The sequence below is a fragment of the Neoarius graeffei genome, chromosome 4 (assembly GCF_027579695.1).
Source record: "Neoarius graeffei isolate fNeoGra1 chromosome 4, fNeoGra1.pri, whole genome shotgun sequence".
Classification (NCBI taxonomy): domain Eukaryota; kingdom Metazoa; phylum Chordata; class Actinopteri; order Siluriformes; family Ariidae; genus Neoarius; species Neoarius graeffei.
The window spans coordinates 115,145,267-115,161,203 of record NC_083572.1 but is presented as its reverse complement, the minus strand read 5'-3'; the positions used below and the strand labels follow the sequence as shown (position 1 = coordinate 115,161,203).

Here is a 15,937-nt window from a genome sequence, read left to right as displayed (position 1 = left end):
AGTGGACTTTAATTGTCTCGCTCTTGAATAACGACTCGGGCTGCTTTTTGGTGTGTGTTATCGAGAGCATTGCTTCACTTTGTGGATATACTGTAGATGATGGCTAATGTGGTGTATGATTTTAACACGACGCTGCCTCAGACTCCTGCCTGCCGATGGTGCGAGTGTTTTAGCCGGAGTCGTGCTTTGGTACATTCAGAATCCGTTATAAATGTTATAACACTAACGTTTGTCTTGGACTGATTTTGTGAAGGTGAACGTGCCTCCACTCTCCTGTTTCATTTCAGTTGAATTTCATGTCCCACAGAACTGCAGCAAGTTTACACACCCCGCCTTTAATGCCCTGTCTGTCTGTCTGTCTCTCTCTCTCTCTCCAGCCCGTTAGTGTTGGGGAACCTGTGGGATGTGACGGATCGTGATATCGACCGCTTCACCTCTGCCCTCTTACAGTCCTGGCTCTCCGGGGGCTCAGGCTCCTCCCTACTCCAGCATCTGGTCCAATCACGTGATGCCACACACCTCAAACACATGATCGGCGCTGCACCGGTCGCCTACGGCCTTCCTGTACACCTGTGTTAACGCACGCCATCCGTTAGCGTCAGTCCTGTTTTTACAGAGTCTTACTGAACATGTTTGCAGCGTTGATGTCGCATAATCGCATCGCATGAGGAAAGTAACGCATACTGTGTTTACAGCTTCATTAATACATGACGCAGTGTATTTTGAATACTTGTTTTAAATTTGTTTCCAATTTTAAAGTGCTGTGTAACACATTAACTTATTAAATTTATGAAATAGATTTTTCACATTTGACATTGTGCAGTTTCACTAAAAATAAAAGTTGAAAGTTACTTTCGCAAATGTTCTCTCACTCCATGTCATTGTTACCAAGAGGCTGTTTGAAAGTTCTTTGCTCTTTACGAGGAGCTGTAACGGTTTAATAAGTGATGCAGAAGGAACATCAAGTTATTTACCAAAGTTTTCTGTTCCTATAGAGGTTTTCGACCCACGTGACCGTTGCCATGTCGACAAGTAGATGGCGCCATTTTGGCGGTCACAACAACGGCAACTCCTGCTAGCCCAACATGTGGGTTATCGAGCAACTTTACACTGCCGTGTACCGTACAGCATCTCGATGGTAAGAGTAAGAGCAGATATCGCGAAAAATTGACTGAGGCTGGTATACGTGACCCATACTCGTTACCTAATCTCCTGTTTATGCCACTGCAACGGTGTAGTGTCGGTGATTTGTCAGACCTTCAGTACCTCGACATCGTGAATGGTTGCCATGACAACATATGCAAAGATTTCCAACATTTTGTGGCAAAAAAATTCCATAACAGTCTACTTCAACATGATACCAAATAAAAGTAAATTCATTGCAGTTAGAAAAATAGTGTCCAGGTTGAGAGAGAGCGAGCGTTACATTAATCATATAGAAAAATGCATAATAATTAATATGTCTAGTAGCGAATTCTAGTTTTGTCCATTGCATATTCACATCTAAAAAGTACAACCCACCCAACAACATGGCTCCGCCTCGCCTGAGGGCACCGTGTATGTTAAACCTAGACTACACGTAAGCCGTCCAAACACTAGTAAGAAGCCCGGCGCCAGGTCGCCCCATTGATGAGGCCGAGCGGTCCCCGTCTCACGTATATATAAAACCATGGATGTATAAAGATAAAACCATCGTAGCCTGACTAGTGGGGCTCGGTGCCAGGTAGCCTGAACACCACCTAACAGGGCTTGCGTGTAGGCTATGGTGCTAGGCTACATGTATAATTTGTCATTTATCTCGCATACGATATCTTTAAACTTTTGGAAAAGTTACCCGAGACAAAATGTTCGCCACACAAACGCGTGTGTTCGGTTGGCTACCAATTCTCTCGCCTGATCGCCGCGATCCACTTTTTGCACCGCTGTCGATCGGCCGGGAACCTATGGAACGTTAATCCAGGTTTATCCCCTCTTCTGTTGTGGCAGCTAACTGCACAACACGTATCAGGCATTCTACGATAAAAGTAAGTGATGAAGAAGATGGATATTACAAGCGTTGTTTGCTGATAAGCGTGGCTTTGTTTGACCTCCAAAATGGCGGTGTAAACAGTATCACGTGACCCTATGACGTCAGGTCGAAAACCTCTATATTGACACTAAAATGTTTGTGTACTATTCATTTCTGTGCAGGAGCCACCAGAGGGCGCTGTGGTTTGTCTGAATCGGTTGTAGTTGTAATTCATCTGCTGTGGAAAACATGGGCACAGTCGCAGAGAGAGAGAGAGCTTCAGCGCCCCTGCTGGCTGGTTGCAGTATAGTTTTAGCCCCGCCCATCCCAAGGAGTTTCAATCACAAAGTCGCCTTTTTTTGTTTTTACGTCACTTTTTTTAATCTAAACTTTCCAGCTATAGTGTCGAATCCGAACAGTTTTCTCTCTTCTTCTATTTGCGTATTTTTCCCAGGAGTTGGTTTTTAAAACATGATTCTATTTTATCGTGACAAGTAAAGCTCCGCCTTCTTAATGAAGTGATTGACAGCTTTGGCTGTAAGAGAACAGCTGCAGCAGCTGCTTCAGCTCTGTCTGCTCACTACATGTACCGTACCTGCTTTCCTGGACACAAGCACCAATACGACCTGTTAGCCATTTTATTAAAACCATTTGGCCCACTGTGAGCTGGAAGGGGAGCTGAGCTGCACGAGCTCTCGAACCGTACAGCTCCTTCAACAGCAGCAGTGTTTCAGTGTTCATGACCTCCAGGCAGCTACTGACATTTTGCACAAAAGTCACTTGTTCATCAGTGAACACGAACACCGCCGATATGGCCTCATGATGAATTTTATAAGTAGGTGAGTGAGCTTACAGCGAGTTTGGAATAGCCAGGTGTTCCAGATGATCATCACTGATGATAAATGGGGAACGTTATTCACATCAGTGTCTGAGGCTTTCGAGTTCATGTGGAAAGTCCTTGGATGCATTTTAATTCATAAAATACCTCCAGCTGCAAGTGTTTAAAGCTGCACGGTCTTTCGATTTCATAAAATCGGTGAAATGTAGTTCCGTCTGAAATGTGGTGATTGTGATATCTGTTTATTTCTGTAATATCTCACAAAATATCAGGCCATTCTGTGGCTGGGAAGTTATTTAATTTGAGGGGATTAAAGCAAATAATGTGCATGAAATCGCTCGCTTGGCGCAGTCAAGCAGACAGAGGAAGTCCGTGTGCGCATGCGCAGGTTTACCTTCTTCTTCTGGGTTTTACAGCAGCTGGCATCCACAGTGTTGCATTACTGCCATCTACAGGTTTCCCTTTGAGCGTGCACTGACAGTTCCATCATTCTGTTTTTATTATTATATCCTTTTATTTATCCAGGAATTGTCCCATTGAGATACAAGATCTCTTCTTCCAGGGAGTCCTGGCCAAGATGGCGCACAGATATTAACATAGTCAAATACATCATACATAAAATCAACACAATATTAAGAATGTGAGAAATGGAGTTGTCACAGTCAGCAGTCACATCAGGTAAAACAGCTGCATGCTTCCTGTAGGGCGGATTTTAACATTCCTTTGAAGGCATGTTAAATGTTCTCATTCCATATTGATGGTGCATAAAAGGAGAAGGCAGTTTTTCCAAGCTCTGACTGTACCATCGGAACATCCAAGAGCATCCTATTTGCTGCTTGCCTAGTATTGTAGGTGCCTGTGTGGTCAGTTAGAAGTCTTGAGATATAGAGCGGCAGTTTACCTAGCAACACCTTGAGAGTCAGAATCAACAAGTGCCATTTTGGCCTCTGATATAGAGAGGGCCAACCTAAAGATTCCTATAAAGTGCAGTGAGGTGTTCGTGAACCTGCATTTGTTACAAAACATATTACAGCATGGTACAGAGAATCCAGCTTTTTTAGCATGGAAGAGGCTGCATGCATATATATCACATGCATATATATATTATTCTGTCGCTAAACGAACAGCTGATCACACTGAGGTGCTCGCTGAGCGCCGATATTTATTAGTTTGGTCCTGTGTTTCCTTTCCTTCATATATAACAACGTCTTTTCTTCTCACTTTCTTTCCGTTACTGTAGTCGCTCTTTCATGTTTCATTCGCACACTCACATCCTCCATTTTTCTCTCCTGTTTCAAATTTGTATCCCACAATGCCTTGCGTGAACGGGGAAAGCCCACCACGTGATGCATGACGTAGTATCTTGAATTGGGTCATGGTGAAGCAGGAAAAAATAGCGGAGAATTCAGAGCCACGTGGCCCAAAATTCATCAATTGTTCTATTTTTAAAAAATAAAATTGCAAGTCTGTGATTTGAATTCAGTCGCTTTCAGTCACTAAACAAAAATTATTGAGTGTCGTGAAAATTCTTTTTATGACCTACACTTGAACAATCTGAAAGACAGTGCAGCTCCATCTCTCAGGATCGACAGAATAAAGAGGATTCGACAGCGTGATCGGATTCATCTGATCGTTTCTACCACTGTGTGTTGAGAGGAAGGGGCGGGGCTACCAAAGGAGTGGGTGGGCCTGACTTCGGTTCTTGTGTCTCTGGTGCAGATTCCGGCTCCGAATTTGACGCCATGATGGAGGAACTTTGGCTTTGTTTCTGTGGAACAGGAGGTGACGGAGCAGCGCGGTGTTCACACTGAACTCAACTGAAAAGTGTGAATCTAAAACTCACAAATACTTCTATAATTAAATGTTTAATTTCAACTGTGGTTTTGTCTCATTTTAATTTTATTATTGTTTATATCCTGATGATTTGTAAATGATGGTGTTTGGGATCTGTGTGTGGGGGAGGAGGAAGATGATGAGGAAGAGGAAGCCCTAATGGCTGGAACAGATTAATCATTCCTCAGCAGCTCATTCATAAACTGGACCAGCTGGGACTCAACACCTCCCTGTGCAACTGGCTGCTGGACTTCCTGACGGGGAGACCACAGACTGTACAGGTCGGCAGCAACTCCTCCAGCACCATCACACTAAACACGGGGGCCCCCCAAGGATATGTGCTGAGCCCCCTCCTCTTCACTCTGCTGACCCACGACTGCACACCCACATCCAGCTCAAATATCTTCATTAAGTTTGCGGATGACATGACTGTGGTGGGTCTCATCAACAACAGCGATGAGACAATCTACAGGAGTGAGGTGAGCCGCTTGGCCATGTGGTGCAAGGACAACAATCTCTGCCTGAACGTGGAGAAGACGAAGGAGATTGTTGTGGACTTCAGGAGAGCGCACACCCAGCATGCTCCACTATCTATCGACAGTGCTGCAGTGGAGAGGGTGAGCAGCACCAAGTTTCTGGGTGTGCACATCTCTGAAGACCTGTCGTGGAGCAACAACACCGCATCACTGGCCAAAAAAGCCCAACAGCGTCTGTACTTCCTCCGCAAACTGAGGAGAGCAAGAGCCCCGGCCCCCATCATGCACACTTTCTACAGAGGCACCATCGAGAACATCCTGAGCAGCTGCATCACCGTGTGGTACGGCGCCTGCACCGTGTCCTGCTGCAAGACTCTGCAGCGCATCGTGAGAGCAGCTGAGAGGATCATTGGTGTCTCTCTCCCTTCTCTAATGGATATCTATAACTCCCGCCTCACCCGCAAAGCCATCAGGATTGCAGGTGACCCCACCCACCCATCTCACAGCCTCTTCAGCCTGCTGCCGTCGGGGAGGAGACTGCGGAGTCTCCGGGCCAAAACCAGCAGCCTCAAGAACAGTTTCTTTCACCAGGCAGTCAGGAGGCTCAACTCCTGCCCTGCCACAGATTCTGCCCGTACACCCCCCTGCCCCCCCTTCAGCATTCTGACATGTCATCCTCACAGTCCCCCCCCAACACACACACACACACACACACACACACACTCTCTCATCGTTCATTAACACACTGAACTCAGGGGCCGCACATCTCACTTTACCTCGCTCATCTGCACTATTCCGCACTACCTCACCTTAACAGCTGCTAGTTTTATTCTGCTTATTTCATGTTTACCTGCTTTACCTCAAGTGCCTTTGACTGTTTGGTTATTTGTACTAATTTGTGTGTGTGTGTGTGTTTAGTCTATGTCTAGTTCCTCTGTAGAGTGTTTATACTGTTTATATTGGGTTTTTTTTCAATTATTCTATCTGTATTTATTGCAGTGTGTGTTTGCCCTGTGGCGCAGAGAGTTGTGATGTTAATCTGGGGGATGTGGAGCTGGTTTCGCATATTTGACAATAAAGTTGACTTGAGTCTGAAGGTTGGAGGGCGGGCTGATCAAAACATTTCACAATAAAAGCATGATTTCACTGTAAAACATTTCTACAACACGATCCATCACAAACTGCGTATTATTATTATTAATGTCGACAAAATATAGTTTATAATATCTTAAACACGGAGGGAAGAAAAACTCCATAAATCTGTGAGTGAAGTTGCGGTGTTGTGAGATGTCTCTCTCTCTCTCTCTGTGGGTTGTGAGGGAGATGTGTCTGTCTCTCTCTGTGGGTTGTGAGGGAGATGTGTCTGTTTCTCTCTGTGTGGGTTGTGAGGGAGATGTGTCTGTTTCTCTCTGTGGGTTGTGAGGGAGATGTGTCTGTCTCTCTCTCTGTGTGGGTTGTGAGGGAGATGTGTCTGTCTCTCTCTCTGTGTGGGTTGTGAGGGAGATGTGTCTGTCTCTCTCTCTGTGTGGGTTGTGAGGGAGATGTGTCTGTCTCTCTCTCTGTGGGTTGTGAGGGAGATGTGTCTGTCTCTCTCTCTCTGTGGGTTGTGAGGGAGATGTGTCTGTCTGTTTCTCTCTCTGTGTGGGTTGTGAGGGAGATGTGTCTGTCTGTTTCTCTCTGTGTGGGTTGTGAGGGAGATGTGTCTGTCTCTCTCTCTCTCTGTGGGTTGTGAGGGAGATGTGTCTGTCTGTCTCTCTCTCTCTCTGTGTGGGTTGTGAGGGAGATGTGTCTGTCTGTTTCTCTCTGTGTGGGTTGTGAGGGAGATGTGTCTGTCTGTTTCTCTCTGTGTGGGTTGTGAGGGAGATGTGTCTGTCTGTCTCTCTCTCTGTGGGTTGTGAGGGAGATGTGTCTGTCTGTCTCTCTCTCTCTCTGTGGGTTGTGAGGGAGATGTCTGTCTGTCTCTCTCTCTCTCTGTGGGTTGTGAGGGAGATGTGTCTGTCTCTCTCTCTCTGTGGGTTGTGAGGGAGATGTGTCTGTCTGTCTCTCTCTCTGTGGGTTGTGAGGGAGATGTGTCTGTCTGTCTCTCTCTCTCTCTGTGGGTTGTGAGGGAGATGTCTGTCTGTCTCTCTCTCTCTCTGTGGGTTGTGAGGGAGATGTGTCTGTCTCTCTCTCTCTGTGGGTTGTGAGGGAGATGTGTCTGTCTCTCTGTGGACTCTGTGCTGGAGCTGATCTGCTCGGATCCTGAGGAGTTCCTCTCAGCTGTTTTTCTCCTGAAGTGAGAAAGTGATGATAAAAGTCTGTGAGAAAGCCGAAGCCACACACATCGCTTCCCAAAACGGGGTGAAAGAAAGAAGCCGGGAGTTTCCGGTTAACCCGGAAGCGCTTCTGATCCCCCCCCTCTCTCTGTGTGTGTGTAAGATGGCGGTGAATGTGAGCGAGCTCTCTCTCCCGCAGCTGGAAGGATTAAAGTCTCAACTCGACCAGGTAAAGAGAGGAAATACCCCGCGGGGAGGAGGGAGAGACTGAGGGAGAAGTGTCTCGGTGTCTCTCAGTCTCGCTCTCTCTCTTTTTCTCCTTCTCTCTCTCCCTCTCTCGGTGTGTGTGTGTGTCTCTCTCTCTCTCTCTCTCTCGGTGTGTGTGTGTGTCTCTCTCTCTCTCTCTGTGTCTCTCTCGGTGTGTCTGTCTGTGTGTGTCTCTCTGTGTCTCTCTCTCTCTCTCTGTGTCTCTCTCTCTCTCGGTGTGTGTCTCTCTCGGTGTGTGTCTCTCTCTCGGTGTGTGTCTCTCTCTCTCTCTCTCTCTCTCTCTCGGTGTGTGTCTCTCTCTCTCTCTCTCTCGGTGTGTGTCTCTCTCTCGGTGTGTGTCTCTCTCTCTCTCTCTCTCTCTCTCTCTCGGTGTGTGTCTCTCTCTCGGTGTGTGTCTCTCTCTGTGTCTCTCTCTCTAGGGGTGTTCACACGGCAACTTTTACTCCGGTGTAGCACCGGGGCTGCCCCGGTAGAGCGTTCACACGGTACAAAGTTATAGCGGTGCAGCCCCTGAAAGCTGCTTAAACCGGTGCAAATCTAACCCTGCTCGGGAGGTGGTTTAAGAAATTTACTCCGGAGTAAATGCTAGTTTGCGGGGCAGCACCGATATAAAATGGGCCGTCTGAACGCTACAGGGGTAGACTCGCTACGCGTGAGGAGAGTTGATTACATACGGGCATTGCATAATTTGCATCCTGGTATTTTGCGCTTCCAAAATGGCGAATATCAACAACAACAGAACTGCGTGTCTTCCAGTGTTGCCAGATTGTCAGTTTTAAGTGCATTTTGGTGGATTTGAACATATTTTGGGCTGGAAAAAGTCAGCAATATCTGGCAACACTGGTGTCTTCATCCACGTTGTTTTCCCGGCGCTTGATGATGCCATGACAACCGGGAAAAGGAAGTACATTTTCACGCATGCGCATATTTCATTTCCGCATTATTACTATCGGAAATGATAGTAATAATGATAGGAAATGATAATAATAAAAGGAAATGATATCAAAACTTTATTACTATCAAAGGAAATTATAAAGTTTTTGCTACTATTGCACGGTCGCAGAAACTGCCGTGTGACCGCAAGTGGGGCTGCACCGGTGCTAACACGCTTCTCTCTAGTAAGCAGGGTTGTGACGTGTGAACGCTCCACAAAATTTACACCGGTGTAAGATATATCGCAACAAAATACATCGGTGCAGCATCGATGCAAATATGTGCCGTGTGAACAGGGCTTCTGTCTCTCTCTGTGTCTGTGTGTCTCTCTCTCTCGGTGTGTCTCCGCTGTCACGCTGTTGAGAGTCAGGTTTATTTTTATTGCGTTTTTAATGATAAACTTTGTCGCAGAGCAGCTTTACAGAATTTGCGTGACTTTAACAGGAGCTCATTTTATCCCTAATGATGAAACCTGAAATAAAAACCTGATGGAGAGAAAAAATTCAGCATTTTTCAGAGTTTCATGTTTTCTTAAGTTTTAAATAAAAGTTTGTGAAGTTTAATATTCAGGGTTTAATTTTAGGTTAAAACTCAAACCTGCTTTTTTATTATTATTGTTATTATTATTATTAAAGGGGAACTGAAGGCAGATTTTTTTTAATCAAAATTCTATTTCTCATTTTATTAAATATCGGAATGCGTGTTTGATCGCTATGTTGTCGCTGCTATAGCGAGTTCTGAGTGTTTGAAATCTGCTCTGTAATCTATCCGTCCAAATGGCAAAGCAACGGCTGTAAACGAGATGCGCTGAGACCTGTGCGAGACATCGTAGGACGGAAGTAAAACATACAGCGGAAATCAAAGTGACCGACATCTGCCAACGCGCGCGTCCGCTTTCGAACGCTGACGTAATCGAGCCGGACGTTTTGTTTGTTTTGATAGCAATCAGGAAAGTTTGAAAAAAGTCGGCAGTAATCGTCATTTAAACTCGTTTTTGTGCAACATTTCGTTTGGAAAACAGTTTTCAAAATGGCGGCGCTGACACTTCACATTTCGAAGTCTCGCACAAGTCTCGTGAAGATCGCGCGGATAAGCGACGCCTGCCGCGGACCAAACGCACCAAATTCAACTCGGCTAAAAACCGAACAGGCCGATAAGTATAATGTTTAATTGCAATTAGTTGCCAATACGAGTCACAATATAAGGTTACTAAAACCCAAAACGTCATTGAATAACACGATAATTAAGAAATAAAGCAAGTTTAAAAATGACTTCAGTTCTCTTTCATGTTTCCTGCTCTGTCCATTCTCAAACCCGAGTCCATCCGTCCGTCCCACGCACTCAGCTGTGATGGGTTTATTTGACAGATAAAGTTCTTCTCGGGATGTGAGCACTTCCCAGGGATGTTCTCAGTGTATTTCTCCATCCTGTTCCTGCCCAGGCCGAGTGCTCCCATAACCACTGGTATGGGCGTGGTCTTCACCCCCCACATTCTTTCAACATCTGTTTCCAGATGTTGATATTTGGAGAGCGTTTGTGTTATTTTCAGGGAGGTGTTTCTTGACAGACAGGTCAATAAGCACACAACTCCTCTCCTTTTTGTCCGTCAGCACTGTATCTGTTCTGTTGGCCTTAATTTCTTTAGAATCAGAGTCGAGTTTATTGCCGAGTCTGTTCTCACATCCAAGGAATTTGCTTTGGTGGTCGCTGCTCAAACAGTTAAGATAGAAGAATTTAGCAAAGACAAGAAGTAGCTGTATTCATAGAAGAATCTGAAATATACACGTTTGAAAAGTGGACATGTTTAAGGGGAATGTGCACGAGTCGTTGGAGTCCGAGCCGTACAGTGTGACCCGGGATGTGCAAAAAACTAACAGGTCACGTGATGATGAAAAGACCTGATAAGAGTGTGAGAGGAAGAGAATGTGTGTACTGGGTGAAGTCAGTAACCGAGCCGTACAGCGTGAGCTGGAATGTGCAGTAAAGGATCACAGAATGGAGATGCAGGACATGACCTTGAAATGTGTAAAAGGGCAGTCCAGAGACGAAGTGCATTCGTGTTAGAGTGAGAGTGTGAGTTTCGAGTCAGTGGCGTCTCTGACCTTATTGATGAGGAAGTTGCAGTGAGGAACAAGCTGGCCTTAGGGCGTGAGGTTTTGATTCTAATGGACCACAGCCTCCTATCAGAGGGGAGTGATTTCAGAAGGTTTGTGTCCAGGGTGAGAGGGGTCGACCACAATCCTTCCTGCTCTCCTCAGAGTCCTGGACTCGTACAGGTCCTGAAGAGACAGAAGGTTGTAGCCGATCGTCCTCTCAGCAGAGTGAATGACGCGCTGCGGTCCGCCCTCGTCCCTGGCGGCGGCAGCAGCGTACCAGATGGTGATGGAGGAGGTGAGGATGGACTCCATGATGGTGGTGTAAAAGTGCACCATCATTGTCTTTGGCAGATCAAACTTCTTCAACCGCTGCAGGAAAAACATCCTCTGCTGTGCTTTCTTGGTGAGAGAGCAGGTGTTCGTCTCCCACTTGAGGTCCTGAGTGATGAGTGTCCAGGAAGCAGAAATACTCCACAGTTGTTACTGGGGAGTCAGACAGGGTGATGGGGGAGGGAGAGTGTGGCAGAGCTCCTCCTGAAGTCTACAATCATCTCCACTGTCTTTAAAGCACTGAGCTCCAAGTTGTTCTGCCTGCACCAGGACACCAGATGGTCAATCTCCCACCTGTAGGCAGACGACGGCTCTTCAGAGATGAGTCCAATGAGCGTGGTGTCATCTGTGAACTTTAGGAGTTCAACAGACTGATGACTGGAGATGCAGCTGTTGGTGTACAGTGAGAAGTGTAGAGGAGCGAGAGGATGCAGCCTTGGGGGGGCGTCCAGTGCTGGTGGTTCAGGAGTCAGAGACACATTTCCCCAGCTTCACATGCTGCTTCCTGTCATACAGGAAGTCATTGATCCACTGGAGTTAGGAACACTCAGCTGGAAGAGCTTGTCCTGCAGAAGAGCTGGGATGATGGTGTTGAAGGTGGAACTGAAATCCACAAGCGTAGGTTCCTGGGGAGTCCAGGTGCTGAAGGATGAAGTGAAGAGCCATGCTGACAGCATCATCTGTAGATCTGTTGGGTCTGTAGGTGAACTGCCTGGGGTCCAGGAGCAGGTCAGTGATGGCTTTAGGGTGAAGCACAAGGCACTCGAAGGATTTCATAACCACAGAAGTCACGGTGATGGATCTGTAGTCATTTAATCCTTGGCTTTTTGGGGACAGGGATAATGGTGGAGGCCTTCAAGCAAGCTGGCACATGGCACGTCTCCAGTGAGGCGTTGAAGATGTCCATGAACACTGGAGACAGCTGATGAGCACAGTGCTTCAGGGTGAATGGTGAGACAGAGTTGGGACCTGCTGCTTTGTGGGGGTCGAGCTTCTGAAAGAACTTGTTGACGTCTGTCTCCAGAATGGAGAGAGTTGAGTCTGTGGTGGAGGGTGGATGGGCGTCTGAGGTGAGAGGTTGTAGAGAGACCCTGGCAGCAGTGGGGGTGGTGAGCTGGAGTATAGAGTCATGGGGGATGTTATCAGGACAGACTCATTGTCTTTGTCAGGATTTTTAACCAAATTCTCTCCGTCACAGTGAAAACTGTCTGAACGTGGAGTTATGGCGGAAAGAACTGAAACTAAAAGAGACCTGAGGGTTTAAAGTGAAAATGAAGCTCGATAAAGAGAAGTGATTTGAGGAGCAGTGAAGAGCGCCGTGAGGAACCGGGCGTCGTCACACAATGGACTGATTTATTTTTCTCTCTCTGTAGGAGACGGAGTTCCTGTCGTCGTCAATCGCTCAGTTAAAAGTGGTTCAGACAAAATACGTGGAGGCGAAGGACAGTCTGAACGTCCTCAAGAAGAGTAATGAAGGTGAGCTCCGGGAATCACCACCAGTCATCGTCACGGAAACCATCTGAGTGTTCAGTATTATTAAACTGATTCATATTTCTGTCTGTCTCTCTCTCTCTCTCTGTCTGTCTGTCTGTGTCTCTCTCTCTTTCTCTCTGTCTGTCTGTCTGTCTCTCTCTCTCTCTCTCTCTCTCTCAGGTAAAGAGTTGCTCGTCCCTCTGACCAGCTCCGTATCCTTTTATGGAAAACTTTTGAGAAATTTTACAGTATAAAGTTTTTTTGCTTACAAAAGTTAATGGGAGGTGAAGTGGGCGGGGTTTAACTTTATGTAAATGAGATGTAGCGGTGTAGTGATGTATGACCGTATGTTTACACTCGCAGGTGAGATGTTTGTGGGCGTGGCCTGTCCAGCGTTAGGTTTTTGTTTCATTTTTGAGAAGTTAAAAAGTTAAACACGCAATAACTAACGCGCTCCTCATCGTGGAATTCGAAGTGTTAGCGTGATCTCTGTGTTGCGCGCTCGGCTTCGCTCTCAGGTACGCTAGCTGTCCGAGCCACGCCCCCTCACCAGCGACCTCTCGAACTTCCTTCCAAGCTTTATTTTTCTTCCTGACGTCTCCGTATGACAGGAGGAAATGAAACCACGTGTTTTCTCGCTGTTGCTATGCGGTTGTCAGGGTGGAAACACAGGATGGACACTGAGCAGGGGAGGGGGTGTCTTTTTTTGGGGGGAGGGGGTCAGTGTGCACTGATGGACCTTGACCTGTGGAGATGTACGTTCCCGGGACTCTGAATGATGTGGAACATGTGCTGATCAACGTGGGGACAGGTTACTTCGTGGAGAAGGTGAGTTCAGCCTGGAGGAGATGTTCCTCAAAGTGTTTTTACAGTCACAGCTCTGATTGGATGAGAATGACATCATCATCTTCATCATCATAAATTCCAATCAGTGAAAGCGAGTGTGAGGGAATTCTGTTCGGAGTGAAAATGTGGAGCTCAAAACATTTCAGTGTGAAACATCATACACACAGCATTTATACAATACATTTATTATATACACACAACCCTCCATAACTATTGGCACCCTTTGTAAAGGTTAAAAAAAAAATCCACCTTTTGGTGAAGTTGCATTGAAAAAAATTAGAGAAATCCAACCTTTAAATTGAAATAAATTTATTGAGAAAAACAAATCCCTCATCAAGAAATAGATTTTCAACAAGAACACATGTGCCACTATTATTGGCACCCCTTCTGTGTTTGATATCTAAAACCTCCCTTTGGCAGTAAAACAGCACTGACTCTCTCCTGTAACAGTTTATAAGGTTGGAAATCCAGGGCGGGGCATTGAGCCCATTCCTCTTTACACAATCTCTCCAGATCATACAGGGTCCTCGACCCTAGCCTGGGCCCGCCCATCCTAAGTGTGACGCAACACGAGGGCTTGTTGCGAGCTTAGTCTGGCAAGGCAAGCTGTCTCCAGCTCTTCCAAGCTCCCGAAAAATCAGGAGCCAGTCAACTTTGAGCATCTCCAACGGCCCTGGGTAGAGGCGTGTTCAAGGCAGTGACATAGTAGAACTGCGACTGGAATCCATAGATTGTTTACAGAATCTATGCCGGAAGCGCTTCATTCACTAGAAACATTACGAACATGGAGCAGCGGCAAGCCTTTAACACAGCGGTAGATGCTGTATTGAAAGCATTCAACGGGAAGTTCTCATTGAAAACGGAGCAAAGAGCAGCCCTGGAGGTATTTATCTTCTTCCTGTTACTCAAGCAGTTTCCGTCGCGTCACATACGTCAGAGGAAAGAGTGATGTGATTGGTTTAAGCTTCGTCACAGCTTTTCTGGCTTCGACCAGTAGCAAACTGAGGCATTTCAGGGAGGCGGGTCAACCACGCGCTTTGGGAAACGGTTGGGCTTAATATCTTTGCCAGACCAAATGCTCGCAGAGCTTTGAAGTTGCGTTAGCCAGACTACCTCGACCCTCTCTTGTGCTCTCTCCTCTTCAGCTCCGCCCACAGGTTCAGCTCAGGGGATTGAGATGTTCAGGGCAGAAGCTCGATTCTGTGCTCAGAGAACCATTTTTGTGTTGATGTGGACAGATGCTTCAGATCATTGTCCTGCTGGAAGATCCAATGACGACCCAGTTTGAGTTTCCTGTCAGAGGAGCCGGATTCTGATTTAAAATGTCCTGGTGTTTCATGGAGTCCCTGATGCCATGGACCCTAACAAGGTTTCAGGGCCTCTGGAGGAAAAACAGCCCCAAAACATCACAGAACCTCCACCATATTTTACAGTTGGGATCGGGTTCTTTTCATTATAGCCGTCCTTCTGTTTACTCCAAACCCACCGCGAGTGTTTATTGACAAAAAGCTCCGTTTCTGTTCCATCAGACCAGAGAACACGGTTCCAGTGAAAGTTGTAGCAGTGTTTCACAAACTTCAGGTGCGTCACAAACTTCAGGTGCTTACGATTGTGGTTAACTGACAGAAGATGATTTTTTTTTTTTTCTGGAACCTTCCAAATAATCTGTTGGCATGGAGGTGGGATTTTTCTCATTTTTTTTCAGTGTGAGATGAAACGGCTTCACCAAAAGGTGGATTTATTTCTAATCCTTTTTACTAACCTTTATGGGGGGCAATAATTGTGGAGGGCTGTGTGTGTGTGTGTGTGTGTGTGTACACAGTAATTATACAATAAATCAGTAAACAATCCTGTTGATAGAGTTGGGAAGGAGTGAACAGGGTCCTATCAGGGTTAATATCGTTACTGAAAGCTAAAACTAGCAGTGAAAAAAATAATTTAGTTAAGTAAAATAAAATTGACAGTTGTCAAAAAACTTAAACTAAATTAAAAAAAACAATGAACAATGCAACATGAACTTAAAACAGAGTTGCAGGTAAAATTTTTCATTTCATTTCCTCCCTTGAGACAGTAACAGACCGGTTCCAGAAGGGGGCAGTAACAACACCAGCTGCTGTAAAACTCCAATGAAGATCCTCACTGTGCAAAACCTGAAAAACTCAATAAAACTGAACTCAAATGAGTCAGTTCCTCAAAATAAATAAAAATACTTATGCACTTGTACAACTAACTAAAATTAAACTGAAATAAAAACAACCGTAAAATAAAAACTACTGAAGATTTCAAAACTCTAAAAACTCTAGTTTCTACGATGCACCGTTATTGGATCACAAATTTTAGGTTTGAAAACGATTCCCCAGAAACAGTCGTGTGGTGTTTAATAATTAAATAAAAAACCCAGCTCGTCCCATGAGTGATTTACAAAAATGTATTTCTATTTTTATACATTTTAAAAATAAACATTTATTTTGTAAAAAAAAAAAAAAAAACCAACTAAAGATGTTTAACATTGCGAAGGAAAAGAACCTAAAATGCTTCTTCTAATTTTAAAGATGAAGTCCATCAGCTGCTGTTCAGCTCAT

General features: G+C 45.6%; 2 protein-coding genes across 4 annotated transcripts in view; both read left to right on the top strand.

The window, feature by feature from the left end:
• The window catches only part of espl1 (extra spindle pole bodies like 1, separase), a 37,601-nt gene extending 36,740 nt beyond the window's left edge, over nucleotides 1-861 (top strand). For both annotated transcript variants that reach the window (XM_060920253.1, XM_060920252.1), the window contains exon 32: nucleotides 378-861. In XM_060920253.1, the coding sequence (XP_060776236.1) occupies nucleotides 378-579 (202 nt within the window). In that variant the 3' untranslated portion in view covers nucleotides 580-861. The remainder of the gene's footprint in view (nucleotides 1-377) is intronic.
• Nucleotides 862-7,529: 6,668 nt separating this feature from the next.
• Nucleotides 7,530-15,937, top strand: part of pfdn5 (prefoldin 5) — a 9,841-nt gene continuing 1,433 nt past the window's right edge. The window contains exons 1-5 of one of the 2 annotated variants that reach the window (XM_060920307.1): nucleotides 7,530-7,639; nucleotides 12,410-12,512; nucleotides 12,690-12,721; nucleotides 13,263-13,337; nucleotides 13,478-13,606. In XM_060920307.1, coding sequence (XP_060776290.1) covers nucleotides 7,574-7,639; nucleotides 12,410-12,512; nucleotides 12,690-12,721; nucleotides 13,263-13,337; nucleotides 13,478-13,591 — 390 coding nt within the window. In that variant the 5' untranslated portion in view covers nucleotides 7,530-7,573 and the 3' untranslated portion in view covers nucleotides 13,592-13,606. Of the gene's footprint in view, nucleotides 7,640-12,409; nucleotides 12,513-12,689; nucleotides 12,722-13,262; nucleotides 13,338-13,477; nucleotides 13,607-15,937 lie in introns of those variants that run through there. The other variant, XM_060920306.1, reaches the window with a different exon arrangement.